Genomic DNA, 20484 nt, shown 5'->3' with positions numbered 1-20484 from the left:
TCTTCTATTAAGCCAGATATCTAAAAGATTTGCAAAAATAGAAAACTATACCACTCTCTTCTTAGAGAACAGAACTTATGGTTACCAGGGAGGAAGGGTGGGGGGACAGGATAGTTAGGGAGTTTGGGATTGACATGTACACACCACTATATTTAAAATGGATATCCAACAAGGACCTACTGTATAGCACAGGGAACTCTGCTCAATGTTATGTGGCAGCCTCGATGGGAGGGGAGTTTGGGGGAGACCATTGGATACATGTATATGTATGGCTGAGTCGCTTTGCTGTGCACCTGAAACTACCAAAACATTGTTAATCAGCTATACTCCAATATAAAATAAAAAGTTAAAAAAATTTTAAAATTTTAAAAAAGAAAACTATATCACTCTTCTTACTAGATTTTTTGCTTTGTAATCTATACTTATTTTTCATTAAAAAGTAATTTATGTGATAATATAGTACATTATTTTAAATAAATAACAAATATTTCAAAATCATCATTTAAAATTTATATAGTAAACACTGACAAATATAACTCGCATAAACCAAAACTTTTTGAGATCCTCAATAATTCTGAAGAGTTTAAAGGGGTCCTGAATCAAAAAGTTTGAGAGTCACTTATTTAAGGAGATAAATTACAGTTTTGCTAGTCAATTTCACACACCCACTGCACCATTCAGCATCTCCCCTCAATTCCTGGAAGTAAGGAGAGTGGACCTCACTGAAGATGTTTATAAAATGGTTTCCATTCTCTGATCTAATGTAGTCCTCACTGAAGCCATCAAGGACAAAGTATTGTTTCTTTGATGTTCTGCTCTTACACATATGAGGGAAAGACAAGGGAAATTTTTTAAATTTATTTTTTATTTTTATTTTTTTTAACATCTTTATTGGAGTATAATTGCTTAACAATGGTGTGTTAGTTTCTGCTTTATAACAAAGTGAATCAGTTATACATATACATATGTTCCCATATCTCTTCCCTCTTGCATCTCCCTCCCTCCCACCCTCCCTATCCCACCCCTCTAGGTGGTCACAAAGCACCGAGCTGATCTCCCTGTGCTATGCGGTTGCTTCCCACTAGCTAGCTATTTTACGTTTGGTAGTGTATATATGTCCATGCCATTCTCTCACTTTGTCACAGACCTACTAGAGAATGGACTTGAGGATATGGGGAGGGGGAAGGGTAAGCTGTGACAAAGACAAGGGAATTGAGAATTGTGCTGAGAAACAGGTAGAGAGGTCATTAGGAAAACGGGCTCAGGGCGGCTCTCATGCATAACTAATGACTGTAAAGTGCTTTACAGATAGAAAAGTGTCATGTCATGGCAGAAACAACCACTATGCGTCTCTTGCTTTAGGAGAAACTGCCTCCTTCCCTGATATTCCCTATAAAGACGATTTAAAATATTCTTAGTCTATACAGTGGTTCTAGAAGATTTTAACTTGAATAACCAAAACAACATTCATGATGAACAACATTCATCATTTATATTCTTGGACCATCACTCAATTCTGCAATGTTACAGATTTAATTCTAATACCAGCCACTTAGCCCGGCCCTCGAGAAAACTCTATGACACGGCCAAAGGCTGCCATAATACAGGTTACAAATGCACACATTTATCCACAAGAATGATTTCATAGAGTCCATCACCACTACACAATGAAAACAAATAAACAAAGCATTACTCAATTCCGGTAGATAATTCATTAGAAACAAGGTCCTATATGGTGAGTAAGCAGTTTATCACCAGCTTTGGTCCTAGATCTCAATGGTAGAGAAGCTGTATTATTTGCCTGGCCTGGCAGGAATATTTCTGAACAATCAGTTAACTAATAAGGATTACTCCTAAAATTCTAAAAGGTGAGGGAAAATATTTTTAGGCCTTTTTAAAAAAAATTAATGCATTTGTTTTTAAAGTCAATTCTAATCCTACCACTTCATATGCTGATTTTCACCTGTGAGACTAATATATTATCTAGGCCTAGGTGTGACTGAAATTATTTCTTAGGTCGTTTTGGCCTTGACATACTTGCTATAAAGACATTGCTGGGTGAAATACCTCCAAGCCCTGTTTTGCAAATGACACATTAACATTAATGAGACTTATGAATCCATTGATGGGATAATAGAACTAAAAGGTGAATTTCTATTGGTGATATACAATCCTTCATCCAAGTGTCGAAATTCTGGTAAACAGGGAGAAATTTGGCCATGCATAAAATGCCGCAGTGACTAGTATCTGTGAAGCTGTAAAGACTTCAAGGATATAGCATAGTCTTAAAAATACGAAATGTACTTTGATACAAAAATGAAATTCTAAGTAGTGATCTCTAGAATATGTCCATACATTACTGAAGAAAGTAAATGATTTCAGAATTTATTCAGCATTTTTATTCTCCAGAAACTGATAATCAGTTTCATTCTCCAGAAACTGACAATAATGTATTTTCTGCACTTAATCATTTTAGACATCAGCATTCATTGTTAGTGGAAGAAAATTACTGTATTTTACAAATAAAATCACTCATTTTGTTTCATGAATTAAATCTTAAATGTTATTTAGGTTGCCGGGCTATTTTTATTTCAAGTATTTCTTCTTGAGAACTTATATCCCACAACAAAAACTCTTGGACAAAATTTTAAATAACTATAATTTATAGTCTGTGAGTTTAAAATGAGATTTTAACTATTTAGCCCACAAGCACTTTCCCATTTATTGCTTAAAATATACTGTTTCAAAGTATATATGCTCTCTTCCCAAATAAAACTTCTTTTTTCTATTTCCTGCTAGTTCTCCCCCGAAGTCAGATATTCTTTTTCCTTTGCTAAACCTATTTTTAAAGTAAACCTCCTGTATATAATAAAAACAAAGTAATATTTGATCTAATAAGTAATTATTGAAAATTTTAAGGCAAAACATGATCCTAATTAAGTATGGGCATTTTTTTATTAATGGTAAAGAAAACTTATTTAAAACTAATTGAGACTATAAGTAATCTAAATTATCAAAATAACTGCAGACCAGAATCTGCACAAGTAGCATTTTGCCAGTCATGTCTTTACTGTGCTCTGAACAACTGTTTACAGTATGATATTACAGAACTGTGGAAAAAAAATAGATGTAACATTTTGAAGAAATTAATTAAAAAGCTATTGGGAAAAAGTAAAATCCTTCATAGCCCCTAAAAGTTCATTCCCACCATATTTTACCTTATCATATTCAGTGGCCTGTCTAGTATTATCTCCATATACCTGCTAAGTTTAACAAGTTTCAAACAACACATTGTATTTGTGACAGGTCAAAATAAACAGCAACTCTTACCCATGAGAAAAAGGAAAGTCAATGCCTGAGTTACAGTTCAGGATTATTTTCTGGAGAAAGAAAAAAAAAAAAAATTTAAGCTCCCTACAGAAATTCTTTGATTTCACGAAACTTGGGTTTTGTCTTTTTTCATTTGACACGTTTGTGAGACTGGGACCAGGCAAGGAAGAACATGATGTGAATTCGTATACCTCCAAAGCTGGGAGATGCTGTTGTCTGTATTACCATCACATGAAGCAAATAACCAAATTTTCTGACCTCCACTGATGCTTAGTTTTCAAACAGAGGCAGCCAAAGACACACACACACATACACACATACATTGTTTGCAAACTAGAAGAATAGTAACAAGATGTAACTAGAAACTCTCCCTTCTTTTTGAAACAAGAGAAAAACCCCACAGGGAAGGACCAAAATTATAATTAACTGAATGCTACTCAATTAATTTGAAATGCAAGCCACAAAATCCTTGGTTATAAATCCCCAAGCTGGGTTATTCGTCATTCCAAAAAGGGCACTGCAAGCTCTGTCCCAATGGTCCCCTCGCTCCCAAGTGGCTGGTAGTGCCAGCCTCTCTGTGGTGGAAGCCAGCTGGAGGATCAAGGCAGGCTTCCACGGTTTGCCCAGTGAACTGGTCACGAAAACACAAGAAAGTGACGCCACTTCTTGTGCTTGCTCGGAAAGAAAGGGCGCTCCGCCGCTCAGGGACACTCTAAGATGGTGACGCATCTTTCTCGGTACACGGTGGGGGGCGAAGGGGGGAGAAGCTTATTACTGAACTAAATGTTTTTATTGATTGCCCTTGAGTCAGAGCCCACTGACCCCGCAGACCGTAAGTGGTATAGCGCAGACCTGTCATTTCCAGGCAGCGAGAGGAGATACTGGATTAGTCTAGGACACCTCGCGCTGAGCTTTCTCCTACAGCCCGCCACCCCCTCGGCCTCCGAGGCGCGGATAAAGATGCGCGCCGCGCTGGGGTCTCCGGCGAGCCCTGCCCAGGGGCTGCGCGGGGGCGGCACGGGACCGGATGGCCGCGCGCGGTGGCCCGCGGGGACCGAGCGGACGGCTGGGCTGGCGCACCTCCCACCCGGTGTCCGAGGCCCACCGCCACGCAGAACGGCCCGGCTCGGGGCCGAGAAAACAAATGACTGCTTTGCGGCCCTCCCCATTAAACAATAAAGCGAGCTGTAAAGCCTCAGGTGCCGTGTTTGTTGTGCCGTCTGCGCCGCGCTGTGGCTCCGGCCGGGGCGAGCCGAGCGCAGTGGGCCGGGGAGCGCCTCTTCGGCTGATTCCAGGGAAAGATAAGGAGCCGCCGAGCCACCAGCTCTGTCTAGACTCGCGACCTCACAAGTCAAGCGCCTTGTTTGGATTAGCCCTCCAGATCTGCCAACCTGATCAACCCCTGAAAGAGAAGGGCCCAGCAACACCCTTTTTTCCTCTCCCGGACCACGATTGTCCCTGCTTTAAGGGATCAAGGGCTGACTTGCCTGCGGGAGTCATGGGGCTGGTTAGACCGGTGTCGGGTCCCCCATTCCTAGCACCCACCCACCCCAAACCCGAGTGCAGCCCGGCTCTGCCCTGCCCACTGGACATGGGAAACGCTTTAGCGGGGAGACCACTAGGAAGACCGGAAAAATAAGTTGCCAACCCAATCAAATCCACAAATAACATCACCCTGAAATGAGCACGAACTTTTGCTCAGTGGAAGGGAAAGAGGGTCCTAGGCGTGGAGAGGGCTGAACGGAATCTCCCCGTAGGGCTCTCGTAAAGCTCAGGTCAAGGTGCCTTTCTTCCCATCTGGTGAAAAGCAATCTTACCCCCAACTTTCCCCCCTAACCTTAGGCGTCCTCTTTTGGAGAAAAAAATGGTTTTCTTTTTAGAACGCTTTGCTTATCATTGCTGAGCGCTTTTTCAGAGGCATAATTAAGCAGGAAGATTTGCAAAATAAATGTTAAAAAACTAAAAAGAATGAAGTACTCTGAAGTGCGGCTCCGGGAGGGGCTGGCTTCTCCAAGGCATAGAAACTGGCTTCTCGGAGCCAACAGCTTAAGCGCCATAAAAATTAAAGGATGTGATAGTAACAATGCTCACAGCAAACACTCAGCAGCCTTCCCTCCTGCCCCTCCCCCTCCCTCGCTCCCTGTGAACCAACTTCTCTGTCTACACTTCAGAAGTCTCCGGGAGGTGTGGAGAGATCCTCCATCACGACTTGGGACATTGTAAGCTGTGAAGTTTATGTTTGTGGCGCCTGGGCTCAACCAGCCATTCAGTGGCTTGCTCGGTTATCAAGAAAACAACAATCAGAAAAGATCAGTAAACAGAATCGGCTGCCAGCGCCCTGAATTAACTACTTACATTTAGTTTAAAAATACCCACTCACACTGTACAAGTTAATTGTTTTTATTTTAAATAATTAATGAGAATTCAAGATTTGCAGCCATTTTTTGAAAGTAACACTTTTAAAATAAAGGCACAAAAATAATCCCCTCCCCCTTTCTCCCAGAGCCCCCAAAGAAAATTTGACTTGCCTTGTTGTGACATAATCTTTAATTGTTGATTAGCAGCGAGGAAGTAAACAGCCCTTAATGAATAGAACCCAAGCATAATTTGGATTATAAATCTCCTTTACAAAAGTTGATTAAACTGAACTTTACAGATAAGAAAACAAGTACTTTCTGCTTAGTTTACTTGTATTAGAGGGGAGATTAAACTCAACCTGGCTGGGTTCCATCCAAACTTAGCTCTTCTGGTGGTATGGACCTAGTTTTTACTTTTTTTTCCTCTTTCTTCTTTTTTAAGAAAAAGGAAAAGGCTAAGTAAATCCACATGGGGCTTATAAGAGATATTTCAATGAGATCGATCTTATGGCTTAAAAATTCAAGGTGCTAGAAAAATGCCAAGTACTTTGAGGTACCTCAAAAGCACATTGTGTCTTTCTGGCTTTTAGCCAAAAGGATAAGATAGACCAAAAAGAGGGTCAATAGATAGGTTTAACAACTTGATCAGGGTGAAGAGCCGCAGAGCAACACAAAATCATCTTTTTAATCTTGAATTCCAAAAAAGTTGTGAATTGGGAAGTGGGTAGACACACCCACACAGAATCTCAAATAACCAGAAATGTTATTTCAATGAAGAAAAAAAATCTCTTCAAATATGATTCTAACTTAGAAAGGACCTTTTTTTTTTTTTAATGGTAAGAAAAGCCAGGTCCATTTGATGAAAGGAAAAGACAGAGACAGTAAACTGATACAGAGGGTTATTGCTCTGAACAATAGGGAGAAAAAAATCCTGTCTTTTTAGGAGTATAGATGTTGATATAGATTCCCTGATTTAAGGAGAGCGTCCTGGATGTTTTTAGTTGCATTAAATTTTAGCTTGCAGAAGCTGGAGGAAATGAGTCATAATGTCCAGAAGGAAGAATTCAGAGTAATAAGGGGAGGGAGGATCAAAGATAATGGCAAACAGGAGGAATTTCATTAGAAGAGCACCGCTCAAAATTCGGTCTCCAGAGGTGTGCAGGGAAAAGGAGAGTTATGTGCAAAAGATGGTTTGCAAACAAGAAGACATTTCAGCTACACATTGTAGAGCACATGCTGAGGAGTCTAGAAGGGAACACACCTTTCATATGAATAATACAAGAACTGGAATGCTATCGACCCATCAATCCATTCTCAGCCATCAGGCAAGATATATCTTGAATCTAGCAAGTGAAACCAAATCATTCAACACTTCCCTCCCAAATTACTGTACTTAAATTCGAGCTGTGGACTTCAGAACAGACTGACATCTATATATGTAAAACATTATCTCCCCACACACAAACCTAATCTCAGAAATAAATGTCAGCATGAAAAACCATCACAAAGATGTGTGCCTCACTTAAGTACCTCTATTGCATTCAAACCCTAAATAAAGTTTTTTTCCAAGTCCTAATGTTTTCAAAAGTGTCAACTAAAGGCTATGGTTGGGAAAGGGAACTTAATGGTTTTCAAACCAGGGCTTGGGCTATCAGTAACTCTGCACTCCTGACACCAATATTCATGTTGTACCTGCCATCCTTGCACTTATTAGTTAGTCGTCTCAGGTATGACGGTGAGCAAAAAGGAAAATCAAAGACAGGCGAATAGAAACAGTGAATGGGAATCTGGAAAAGTCAAGTCTGGTGCAAGAGATTAGAGGAGAGAGACGGGACAGAAAAGAAAAAAAAAAAGAAGAAGAAGGAGAAGAAGAAGAAGAAAAAGAAAAAAGGCGTTTCTTGGAGAAGATCCGTGTGAGATAAGACATAACCCCTGTTTTTCTCAACAGATGACTACAAGCCATTATTACTGCCGGCCAAATTATTACCCCTCTGTCAAGAATTAGACACAACAATCAAAGTAATCAACGGGCATGTCTAATGCACTGTAACATTTTCAATGCAAAGTTTGTTTTCTCTCTGCCCCCACCACGTTAGAGCCTGTAATTAACCCCTTATGTAGGACAAAGCCAAACAAAAGCCTAATTGAGGCTCGTTTCCCGACTTGCGGCAGGTTTGGAGAGGGTGAAAGCGACTTGAGAGCTGGGGAGACGCGGGGCTCCCGGGGCTCCAGCCCGGCCTCCGCCCCGCTCGACGTCAGGGGTCCTAAGGGGCGCACGCCACGAGACACACCATTAGGGTACGTTAGCTTTCGTATTTATTACGAGTTGTCAGATGTTTAAAAAGGCATTACACTCGCGCGTACAAATGCATTCAGTTTGTAGAGAGCCAAAGTATCATGGGGGGAGGGGGGAGGGGAGGAGAGGAGACAGGATGGAGCCCCAAATCCTAACTCTACACCCACAAACGAACCGAGAAGCCTGATTTCGAACAGGACCATTTCTCCTTCCCTGGGTTCTGGCTCTGGCCCAGGAGCCGCTGCTAAATGCCAGCGGTCAAGGTGTTAAGAGCGCACGTCCACGAAACTCCGACCGCACGCAACCCGGACCCCTGCCCCTAGAAGGCGGTTCCCCATCTAGTCCCCGCCGCGCCCCTCCGCCCTAACCAATCACCCTCGTAAGGTTTTGGGGGTCGGAGTTAAGGGAGAAAGAGAGAAGGGGAGGGGGGGTAGGAAACAAGTTGGAGACGGTGGGGAAGGAGAGGCAAGAAAAGACACCCACTGACTGGTCTGGGAACTGGTGAGAAAACTCCCCTCTCTCCGTCTGGTCTTCCTGCGCAAATAAAGCAGCATTTCTCAAACGGCTGACAGCCGCCACTGGTAAATAATGGTCATACTTCACTGGCTAGGCAGAAAGCCTCTCTTTTAGCGAGAGCTTATACTTGAAATATGGGTCATTTCAACGACCCTAAGCAGAAGACTTTGGTATAAAGCACTCTAAGAAGATAAAAATAGTGACTCAGGATCAAAATCCATTTTAAGCAGGACCCTCTTCCTATTTTGGGTGGGGTGGGGTGGGATGGAGGGTAGGGCAAGAAAAGAGACAGGAGGAAAGAAAGGTGGGAAACAGGACAGAGGAAAGCATCTCATTTTCAAAAAACCAGTAACATCACAGCTGAGAGCTAAAGGCTTCCAACCAGTTTTGATCCAACTATTGAAATGCAAACTTGCAATTTCAACCTTAACTATCTGCAATAAAATATCATACCTATTATATGTCATTTTACCCCGATTCACATGCAGTCCTTAATTTCAGACATTTTAATGACTTAACTTGTAAACATATAAAAGAGGGACCCTGGATCATTGTGTTTATTTATTTATCTATGCCAAACATTTATTGGTGAAATAGTCCTGAAGATATAATTCTACATATGGCGCTTTGATTTCACATAATATTTAAGAAAAAAGACAAAACACATAGAATTAGACATATAATTCAAAGACCACGGTACAACCTTTATCTTTTTTTTTACTTCAGCAAACAAAAAATAATGTCAAATGACATGAAAAGTGGCAAGTCTTCCGACAATAAATAATAAATTACTTTATAATTTTTGCAATGCAAGAGCAAACAAAAAAAAAAGTTTCCTTTTTTTCCTCTTTATTTCCAGAGAGAGCGAAAACAGTCATTTTAACCAATAACTATACACATCTTTGGGGGAAAAGTTCTTGGACAGACACAAGTCAAACACAATCCCGAGACGCTTGTGGCAAAATAGAGGTAACCTTGTTGCAATGCTTTATAAGTTGGTTTTTAAATCTGAATTCAAAAACCTTTAAAGTCGCTTCAGACTTCTTGATAGAGGATGGATCTCAAAAAAAAAAAGATGGGGAGGGGCAAAAGGAAAAAAGAAATCAGCTACAGGACATGCTAGAGACCCAGGATTTCAATTAACCCCTTGTTAAAGTCAACTAAAAACATTGCAAACCAACGCAGCTCCACCTTCCTGAAAGAACTCTTTCAGCCAAAGAGGCCAGTTTCTCTTCCCGCTCATTTGCTGGAGCTCCTGTGTGGCAAGGCAATGACCAATATAGAAACAGCACCATTCAGAAAAAGATGGACTAGAAAATCTCTATTTCTGCTTTTCTCTAGATGTGCAGTGAAACGAAAATGCTTTTTTTGAGATCCTTGAATATAAATCCTCTACGTTTTAAAAACGTCTTTTTTTTTTTTTTTTTTTCAGTACTCCTAAGGTCATTGGATAGCATTATGTTGGGTTTGGGTTTTGTTTGTTGTTTTAATTCTAGTAAAATCCCATGATTGTCTTCACAGTGTTGCTACCATATCACCTTGTCATTAAAACAGACTTCGTGCGTTTCATGGAGCATTCATTTCTTGATTCAGTTTTTATTGACTGGGTCGTTAAATACTTTTGTTTCGGAGTTCAACATTATAATTTCCCACTTTCTCCAACAGGGAAAAAAATACGTCTGAATGAATGTTCCTCATGCCTCAATGGGACTGGCTACCATGCTGTTAGGTGTATCTGGGAGCTGAGAGGACATCGACGCTACTTCACTGCCAGTGGAATTAGAGCCCGGTCCTCCTTCTGAAAAATTGACCTGCATAGAAGGTTAAGAAATGAATAAAGGAGGCTGTGATCGTATTCACAAAAGGATTATAAACTTGTCCTCTGTGTGTGTGTGTGTGTGTGTCTGTGTGCAGAGACAGATATATAGATAGAGATATCCGCATATATAACTGAATTTTAACAGGCTTAAAGAAAGCCTACAAGGAAAAGAACTTGGGAAGAAATCCTCTCGCTTTCCCATCTTCCAAGAGATCTCTGTTTTAACTGAAACTGAATTCCCAACATTATGTTGCATTAAATTATTTAAGAACAAATGTGTTTCCCACTGTAAAATGGCATCGCAACTCTACCATGCATGCTCGAAATAAAATTATCCTGCCGGCTACGTGTTGCCCTGGGAGCAGGCGAGTTCTCAGTCTCTAGGCATCAAAGCCTCTCTTCTTGAGTTGGAAAATCCATAACACGCCGCTCAGATCGTGTGACGGGAGATTCAGAGGAGGCTCCACAGAACAATGATTAACTCCTCAGAGGGTCCACAGCGTGGCCTTTCTTCCTTGTTGTTGGTCCTGCTGCCTTTTGGCCTCTTTCTCTCTTTCAATCAGGCTCTTCCTTCCGAGAGGAGACCCATATATTATAATGTCATCCACATTATAAATATCTGGCTCCTTCTCTTAAGCCGAAAGTATTGTGTTGCTGTTGTAAACCTTCTTCTCCACTCTGCTCCCAACACCTCCCCATCCTCGGCTTCCCTTCCACTGCTCTCAGCTGACACTAAAGTTTCAGGAGGTGCAAACACTTGGCTGCCCTGAACCCTCCCCTTACCCGCCTTCTATGATCCAAATAACTGGTAAGATTAGCCTGACAGTAAAAATAAGTTCTTTTTCCTAATTCCAGGGTCTGCCTTCCTTGCTATCTTATTGAACTTTCCCACTGTGAGGCCAAGGGACTTCTCAAATTTGCCTCCTCTAGACTGGCCCACTTGCAAACAGACACCTGGGCCAAGCCCTTTTAACCACTGCCTGTGGCCCATTACCCAACTGTTGCCACAAAGAAAGAAAATGCCCTCCAGGTAAATGTGAGGGTAAAAAGTTAACCTCACTTCAAGCTTTATTTTCAAAGAAAGGAACAAGTTTTTCGGATGGATCTTGTTTTATAGAACAAGATCCTACAGGGCTGTTTATTACTTAAGAAAAAAAACCGTATGTGTACATATATCATCTCACAAAAGATATATACTTAATAATCTTAGTTATCTTCACCCAGGTGAAAGGTGAGTTGAGTTTTCTCTTCTCTGCATGTGTAGAACATATTAACACTAAAACCGGTTTTCACATTATTCTCTCTCTGATTGGTAGAACTCTGGTTCCTTTTGCTATACATGCCCCACAGTATGTGACTGTGTATGATATTTGAACTTATACACTAAAAAAATGTTTAAGCAGTCCTACATTTTAGATTAAGATATAGTCCCAGAAAGAGATATAGTCACAAAAAGTATCAATCATATCTTTGAATAACTGAACTCTTTATTGATATATTTGAATAGTGCACAGATAGGTGCCTGCTGACCATTGATAATAACATTGATTATGTATTACAACATTGATTATTATTACAATCACCTTGATTTAGGTCCTTAACTATACCATGCTCTAGGAGCTGAGAAGGGAGTAAATTTACTGGCTGCTGATCAAAATGCCAAGGTGATCTCTAATGTCCCTTCTGACGCTACAAGTCGAAGATGTATGATTCTGCAACCCAGGATACCTTCCCACGCGTGTCTATTTAGTTAGGCACCTTGAAGTTAATCCCTCAGAACAGGCCTGATTGATAGAAAATTCAACCTATATGGTCAAACTATGAACTCTCACAGAAAAGACTCACAAGAGGTTTGTTTTCCTTGCGTGCTTGCCTCCTCTCTCCAACACACCCCCTTCGTCTCTCCCCAACCCTGGGGACAGGCAGCACCCTCCTCGCTAACCCCCCCAGACTCTTTCCTTGTGTGACAGTTTAACCAGAATCTCCTTTCTTTGGAGATTCAGCCTCCCCACTCTGGGAGCTGACACTTACCAGTTGCTGAAAAGCCGGCTGATCTATGTCACTCTGCAAGGCGAAGTCACTCAGTACTTTCCAAGGCGGCTGGTAACTTTGCACCTCCACTGGGTTTGCCTGTAAGCCACCGTCGTGTCTCTCTGGACTGGCGGCCACCATGGGAGTTCCTGTCATCCCCTGGATATTCTGTGAATAGGTCCCCCCCAAACCCAACATGTTAATGAGCAAACTCCCTCCCTCCATTGTCTGTGCAGGCTAAGCAAATATACCCTGGCATTATCTTATCTATATAGTGGCCTTTATTGACTCAGTTAATCTGCTACGCATATGGATGTTAGCCAGGGTTCAGTTTTGTGTTATTCTGTTTTGTTCTTCTGCTTCTGTGGGCTGGACTATTAGGTTGGCTTGGACCTTATTAAGCGAAATTCTGTCTCGACTTTCTTCTTTCCCCTTAAATTCACTGTTCATCCCAATTCCGCCCGTCTGCCTTTCCAGGCCATAGCATCTCAGTGGAAAGCTGAGGCAGGATAGGCCTCCCTTCAGCCTCTAGACATGGTGGTTTTCTGGGCAGTTTGTTAGTCAGATTTGGGGGTAGATTTTCTGCAGGCAATTCTCCGGGAGCCAACCCCGACTCCCAAGCATTTGGGTCTGGCCACTATTGTGCTATTATGCACTAACCAACTTAGAAAGTGCCCTGGCCCAGGCTTGGCGAGTCTGCCAAATTTAATGACAGCAGGTTTTATGGCATTTAAAAATAAGGCCTAAGCAGTAAAAAGCAAAAAAAAAAAAAAAAAAAAGCAGGTTGTCGGGGGGCAAGAAAGAAACTCTTTAGTTTAACTTAACCAGGAGGCCTGCCAGTTGGGTGCCGCTCTGGGCCAGGGATGGTAGTGGGTAATAGTGCCAGGGGCCTGACACCTCTGGAGACCTGGGCTTGACCTGGAGCAGAGGGTGCCCTGTTTTCACGGGTCACCTTGGGGCACTTCGCCCGCCTGGGGGCTCTGCTGCAGGCTGCGCACCGGGGACGCCGGGGTGACCCTGGATTAAAAAGGAAGCCAAGGAGTGGTCCCTTCCTCCTCTCGGCTGCCTGAGGAACTGATGACCGGAACTTTGGCAAAACCAGCGCCAGGCCTCACTGCCCACGGAGGGGGCGACGGCCCTTCCGGATCCGGGATGGGGCGAGGCTGAAGGGCACGAGGCCACCCCCGGGGGCTGGGGCCTCCCGGAGCAGCGCGGGCCGCGGTGTGGCCACTGGGCCGGGCACCGGTGGGGGGGCCTCTCCCCGGGGCAGGGGTGAGGGGGAGGGGCCGCCAGTGCCGGGTCCTGCTCCGGAGCCGGAGGGAAACGGCGCCGGCCCACCTGGGCAGCCGGCACGCACGCCTCCTCGGCTTCCCCCTCTCGTCCCCTGCCCGGGCCCCAGGGCCACTCACAGTTTTGTCATTGGGCTGCTGCTGCTGGAGCTGCTTCATCATGATGCTCCGCTTCTTGTCCTTGCACCGCTTGTTCTGAAACCAGACCCGGATCACGCGGGGACTGAGGCCGGTCATCTCCACCAGTTGCTCCTTCATGAGCGCGTCGGGCCGGGGGTTGGCGGCGTAGCAGGTCCGCAAGGTGTGCAGCTGCTTCTCGTTCAGCACAGTCCGCACGCGGGTGGTCTTCTCTGGCTGCTTGTGGACGTGGGGCCGCAGGGCCGGCTGCCGGGCGGAGATGGGCTCGGCTGCGGGGCAAGGGGTGCCGTGAGCGGGCCGGGCTGCCCGCCCGCGCCGCTCCCGGACAATGGGCAGCTCTCTGCAGCCTCGACAGACAAAGCAGGGGCGGCAGAGGTGGGGGTAAGGGGCGCGAAAGGGAGAATAAAATCTCGCTCTCTAATCTCAGAGGTCAATGCTCAGTAATCCGGGTCCGGAAAGCAGCCTCCGCCCCTGCTCGTGTCAACAGGGAGTCAGCAAAGGGGCGCACGTCTCAGGGCCTGTCCCCCTGCTCACAGCAGGGGCGGCATCGTTCTGCCTTTTCCTCCTCCCTCCTCGCCTTTTCTAGTACCCGGACTGGGCCCAGGTTACACCGAGTCCACCCCCCCCCACCCCCAACTCACAGGCGGTACTAGGGAAGGAAACGCAGAACACCCCAGTGACAGCCAGAGACACTACCCCAGCGGGATGTCTGCAGCGCAAAGGCTGAGGAGAATTCTGACAGAGAGCTTGAACTTCAGTCCCCAGGGTACAGTTGTATCAAGGGGATAAAGAAATTCGGGATTTCGGCCATCTCTCCAGCCTTTGATCTTTCTTAGTCTACCTGGATCTACTAAATCTACCTGGACGTTCCTGATGTGATCTGATCCCAAGAAAAGGAAAACCGAAACTCTTTAGAGCTGCCCGGCCTCTAGAGAAAAGACAGCTGGGGAGTGTTCTGGCTCCTGACTCCCTCCCAATACTTCGGCCTCTTCTGTGCTTCCCACAGCAGAGCACAGGTTGCACCTAACAGAAGTTGCCACCTCTGGCTTTGCCCCCCTGCAAGCTAAGTCACAAATCCCCCAGGACGGGATTCTTAGAGCTGCCAGAGAGCAGAGGAGGAAGAGTTGTAGTTTTCTCACAGCCAGAACTCAGGGCGAATTGACACTTTAAAAATGCACAGGGCAGATTTATCAAGACCGGAAAGCAGGTTTGGAAACATTGTCTGCCTTCTTACCTGTGGCCCCCCTCCTGGCCAACCTTGCTCTATTTCTACTCTCCTTCCTGGGGCAAAGGCCCTCAGATCTGTTTGTTACAAATCCTGCACTTTCCAGGACCCCCGGGGGTCAGGTCAACACCTATGGGGTCAATTTAGTGTCACAGCAACAGGCCCGAAGATGAAATTCTCACCAAATCAAGTAGAATGAACGGTTTAAAGAGGGAGGCTCCCTTTTAAAAGGCAATTACTGCAGATAAGCGTGTTGACAGTTTTAAATTACGGCTCTGTGCAAAGGCTTGCAATTATTAAAACTGTATCTTTTCAGGCCCACTCTCTCACAAAGGGATACAAATAAAATTTTAAAATATTTTGGAGTGGGGGGCAGTTTGCAAGGGAAAAGGAATTGAGAGGCTGAATAACTTGAGGCCACCTAAGCTTCCTTCATTGGGTTAAAGGAGGAAGCTCCAGGGGCCCAGAGCTCCACCCCTTTAATTAGGCAGCGGCGGGCAGAATACCTGGCGGGGAGCTGAAGCCCGTTTTCAGTAAGCCGCGTTTTGGAGGCCAAGGGGAACTGGAAGTACTGTTTGGGCGTGTGCATACACGTGTGCCCAAGCGGTGTACATTCACGGGCACCCACATCTAGACACACAGACGTGTAGCTGTGCTGGGGGGAGTCAAGGGAGACAGTGAGGGCATTGAACCTTGCTGCGAAAGAGTGAAGCGCGGTGCAAACCGCACCCAGAACCCTCCGTTTCCGACCGCAGCAACCGCCGCAAGGGTCCCAGGGTTGCTGCGGCCGCTGGCGCGCTGGCAGGGGTGGCGCTGGCCTCGCCTGGCGCCTGCCTCCCCGAGGAGGGCCTCCCTCCGCGCCCAGGAGTACCTGCCATTTGCAGCGGCCGCGCCGGGTGCAGGGGGCTGAGCGGGTCGCCGGCGCCCAGGCTGGCCCTCTCCACCACGTCGTGATCCGCGCGGCAGAAGAGCCCGTCCTCCCGCAGCGCGAACTCGTCCCCGGGGATGAGCTGGCGGCTGCAGGCCACGCAGCGGAAACACTCGATGTGGTACACCTTGGAGCGGGCGCGCATCACGAAGTCGTTCTTGCTGAAGCCGATGCTGCACTTGGCGCATTTGATCCCGTACAACCTGCGCGGGAGCCGGGCCCGGGGCGGGAGGGAAGCACAGAGAGAGGGGGTCACTTCAGGCGGGCGCTGCCCCCGACCCAAGGTCGCTGGCAACCTCGGCCACAACTCCCTGAGACACTGAAATCAGCATTCGCAGACAATCTGGGAATGGGAGGGTGGAAATGATTAGATTTCTCTCGTTTCCCGCTCCATTTCCCTTTCCTATGAGCTTCTGTGTCTCGATCCGTACCTCTTAGTTGAAAACGCCCAGTCCAAACTAACGAAAAATGTTTGACGTGTTGGAAGCCTGGGCCGCTGCTCTGCGACCAGTCCAGGGTGGCCCTTGCCGCTCTTGGCAGGGAGGGGTCCAGGGGGACTCCGGGAGTCACTGGCCCCAAATTTTCGCCTCCCTATCCCCCAATTTCTGCTGCTAGAAACGTCTCTAAAACTGCAACCCAAATCCTCCTTTCAAAAGAAAATGAGGTTATGGAATGAGATTGTCACCCCACTCGGTTTGAAAACACACAAATGCACAGGCAGAAGAACAAAATGAAACCTCTGAGGGTTTCCAGAGCCCTTTCTGCACAAGCCCACTGCACTTTTCCCCAGCTAAAGATCTTTTCCTCAGGCAGCAATGTTAACATAAAGTTTCCTCTCCCTTCCTCCTTTTATTATTATTTTAAAAATCTGCTTTGGTTCCCTCCATCTTTTTCAAGTTGCTGAAGCATCTACCTTTATTTCAGTTTATTTGAGAACCTTGACCGGACAGAAAAATGAAAAGACCCACTCCTAAGGTCTTCCTCACTGATGATCTTTCTTTACCAAGAGACAATCCTTGTAGGTTTCATCTAGAGGCTCTGCCCTGGCCCCCTCTCCGCGTTATCACTAATAACCAAAGCAGGAGCGTTCCTACAAACAGAGAATGGAGGAGAGGAAAAGACCTACACAAAGGGGGGGGGGTAAGAGGGGGAGCCTCGCTCCCCCAAGGGGGGAAAGGCATTCGGAAATCTAAACGGTCTCTCTGTTCTGCTTTTACAACTACAGGATTTCAAAGGGACACACACACTTGCACGCGCACACACACACACAGTTGAAAGAGTGGAGAAGAAAATGTAAAAGAGATTGGTTCCTTCCACTAACGTTTAGCCAGAATTAGGCACAAGCAGGTCTGAATACAATTGAGCAAAACACTATCTCCACAGGAGTAAAGCTACTGCTGGGGTTGAGAAGTGAGCTTTCCCTCTCCAGAATCTCCAGGTCACAAACCAATCAAGTAAACAATTGAAAATGGCTCATTTGTCAGAGGTTAGAAGGTAGATTGAAAAGTTTTCCCTCCCTCCGCCTACTCTATGTGAGATCTTCCACTTCATAGGATGAGGACTTTACCTTGCCTGTGACCAAACAATTTGCAAAATCCCTCCCCCTTCCTCTAGCTCCCCACTTCCCCTCTTTCCTCCTGTTCTCCTCCCCCACCATCAAAGTATTAATAAACTTTTTTTTTCTGCACTGTTCAGCTTTATTAAAATTACAGTCTCCACTTCATGGTTTTAAAATAAGAAAAAACACTGCACACTAAGTGAGCAGGAAAATATTGTAACTGCATACTTAAATCACAGCTAAACTTTAAGGTAAGTTCTAAGCTCGATAAACTCTATGACTTAGACAGAGCTAATTACTTGTTAACAGCCACTGGAGAACTTATTTTTAAATATAATATTTTGATATTATTCGACATAATAACGAAGGTGTTATCTCTTTTGTTTTGTTCTTAAAACAATAATATTTTCTTTGGAAATTCTACTTCCTTCCTAAGGCAGAAAATGAAGTTTCTGACATATGTATACACAAGTCAGAAAATTTGAGATTGGCAAAGCATGAAGTTTAGACGCAGAATAAATTGAAAGAAAAAAATTCAGAAAGTTCCTTATGTGGTTTTATTCTTGACAGTAAGGGCAATTCGCTCATTTTATCAGTTACCAGATTTTAATGTGAGAAAGGAAGCTGTTCAATTATCTAAATATACCAATTGTTCGTAGACAGATGATGGGCAATTTGATCTGCTCTGTCTAATTCATCAGCTCAGATAAGATAAGAAAGAAGACAGTCAGATGTCACCAAAGGGTTAATATTTAAAAAGATTAAATTTCCGGTCTTTTTTACAGAGAATATTTGTGTTGGTTTTTAAATTTTCCAGGCAGGAGTCCTTACCCTAAAAGTAAAAGGGCAATATCTCTATTTGCTCTTTCAAAGTACATCTCTAAATATGCTTAGGTCAAACTATTTCACCTATTGCATTGACATCTCGGAAGAATCTGGAAGTTACTAATAAAATACTTAATTAAAATAAATAAAAAAAGAAAAAACATTGCATGATACAATAAACACTAACCAACCTTTTTTTTTTAAGCTTAGAAACCCCAACTTTTCCATCTTGAATTTTTTGTTTGTTTTGGAAGGGGGAGGGTAACAGAGGAAAATAATTTGAGCATCACAAATTCCAAGAGCAATTATACAAGCCTCAGTGCCACATAATTTATGGGAACTACTATCGAGTTTCGCGGGGGTTTTTTTCCCTCTAAAAAGTAAAATGAACAGCATAGGTTAATTTACATATTACACTTACAAGGGTAACTTTTGCACGCTGGAATCCATTAAGGCAAACTTCACCAAAGGACAAAGCCACACAAAATAATAACGAATGGGGAGAGAGAGGGAAATCTCACAAAATTAAGGAAGCAGTATAAATGGCGTACCTGATATAATCTCTTTTACAGTAGGTTTTCCCATCTCTAACAAAGCACGTACAGCTCTCGTCCAAATACTGATTACACTCCGCACATTTCAAACATGCCGCATGCCATTCCAAATCCGGAGAAACCCTCAGAATATACTGATCGTGAATTTGATTGCCGCAACCAACACATAGGGAAATCAGACGTTTTTCTGAAATGAAAATAAATACATGATTGACTAACCGTTTACTTCCTACAGAGATAAACACACTTTTAGTGTCGTTCTCTTATAGGGCGTACTCTGGGAGTTTTTTTTTGTTTTTTTTTTAAAGAGTATTGCACTTTGGGATGGTAATTGGAGTGTGCCATCAAAACCCTGACTCATTTTTAAAAGGAGGTGGAATATATGTAAAATGTAGATTTGAATAGTCTACATTTGTAAGCCTAGCACGCAATCAAACCCGTTCATTTTGTATTTCTTTTTCCTCCCTCCTCCCTCTTTGCCATAATCATTGGGAAAGATTATGGATAAGTCAAGTCAAAGAAAAGGTTTTGACTAGAAGCGTTAAGTGAACGCAGGGATGTCTATATTTTCCATGAAGCACGCTCTTAAATAGCACATAGGACTGGAAATTGTTAGCAAGAGCAGACATCAATACAGTTGTCACTCGTTCTCTTTTGCAAGTCTAATGCTAATTCACATCTCCGGGTATTGTACTTGCAGGCAGACCTTTGCAACAGAATAACCTTCTCGGAGAGCTCAGGATTCCCGAGGAGGAAACCACCGCTTAGCACCAGAAGGCTAGGGTTTTGGAGGGCACGCAGGAGAATTCAAACACAAGGTACGATCAGTTTCCCGAAGATCAGAACCGACAGCAAGCATGCAGGCGTGGCGGCAACAAGAAAAAGCCACCTTCTCTCTCTCTCTCTCTCTCCAAGCAATGACTCGAACTCCGAAGAGCCCTTGGCACCCTTGCCTGAGAGAGACCCCCGCACAAGAACAGCACACCGAGCCCCACAAGGTAAAATCGCCTCTTACTTTTTGGTGGATCTCCCATGTCTCCCATATCTGTAACAGGGAGTAATGTCCACAGTGAAATGGTGGTTGTACAGTTGGTGAACAGCCCACAGAGAGGATGCTGGAGCTGTGGCTAAGTGGGAAACAGTGGCCCCTAGGGTTGCCAAGGCTGAGAGAGCCGCTGCCCGGCTGCGCCGCGCCCTCGCGGATCGGGGAGTCCAATTTAAGCCGGCGGAGCTGGCGGAGCGGAGGCGCTGCGGCGGCGGCGGACTCGGCGCGGATCGGGCACCTCTCTTCCTTATCTCTTACTCAAACTTCTCTGCTCCAACTCAGCTCCATCGCCATTGGTCTGACGCAGCGCGCGGGGACGTCAGGCGAGCGCCTCGCCCATTGGCTGCGGGGCGCGCGGCGCAGCTGTTCTGATTATCATATTTCAGCCTCGCTGGTGCCGTGCGCCACTGATCGCTCAGCGAGCCCGTGGGAGAAGATTAGGGCTCCCGAGGCGAGTTGCTCGGGGCTCAGGCCGCTCTCCCCCGATGCTCGGGCGGCCCGGCCGCTCTGGCTTTTGGCTTCCTTCTCCTCCTCCTTCTCCTGCCCCCTCCCTTGCTCCTTCTCTGCCGTGTC

The 20484-nt window shown here is 44.9% G+C and overlaps 1 protein-coding gene across 1 annotated transcript; it reads right to left on the bottom strand.

Moving 5' to 3' along the window:
- Positions 1–9925: 9925 nt before the first annotated feature.
- ISL1 (ISL LIM homeobox 1) lies at positions 9926–20133 on the bottom strand. Its single transcript, XM_036848563.1, has 6 exons — positions 19882–20133; positions 18864–19053; positions 15873–16132; positions 13759–14045; positions 12350–12517; positions 9926–10310 (listed from the first exon to the last, which is right to left on the bottom strand). The coding sequence occupies exons 1-6, from the start codon at positions 19907–19909 to the stop codon at positions 10194–10196; spliced, it is 1050 nt and encodes a 349-aa protein (XP_036704458.1). The 5' UTR covers positions 19910–20133; the 3' UTR covers positions 9926–10193.
- Between the last annotated feature and the right edge of the window lie 351 nt (positions 20134–20484).

Source organism: Balaenoptera musculus, chromosome 3, assembly GCF_009873245.2.
Source record: "Balaenoptera musculus isolate JJ_BM4_2016_0621 chromosome 3, mBalMus1.pri.v3, whole genome shotgun sequence".
NCBI lineage: Eukaryota > Metazoa > Chordata > Mammalia > Artiodactyla > Balaenopteridae > Balaenoptera > Balaenoptera musculus.
Note: the sequence above shows the minus strand (reverse complement) of the source record. Positions and strands in the feature narration are given on the sequence as shown.

Coding starts and splice junctions, on each gene's coding strand:
- ISL1 (XM_036848563.1), bottom strand. CDS start 19,909: ATGGGAGACATGGGAGATCCACCAAAAA. Junction 14,046..15,872: donor GCGGCCGCTGCAAATGGCAG/GTACTCCTGGGC, acceptor CTTGCCCCGCAG/CCGAGCCCATCTCCGCCCGG. Junction 10,311..12,349: donor AGCCGGCTTTTCAGCAACTG/GTAAGTGTCAGC, acceptor CCTTCTATGCAG/GTCAATTTTTCAGAAGGAGG.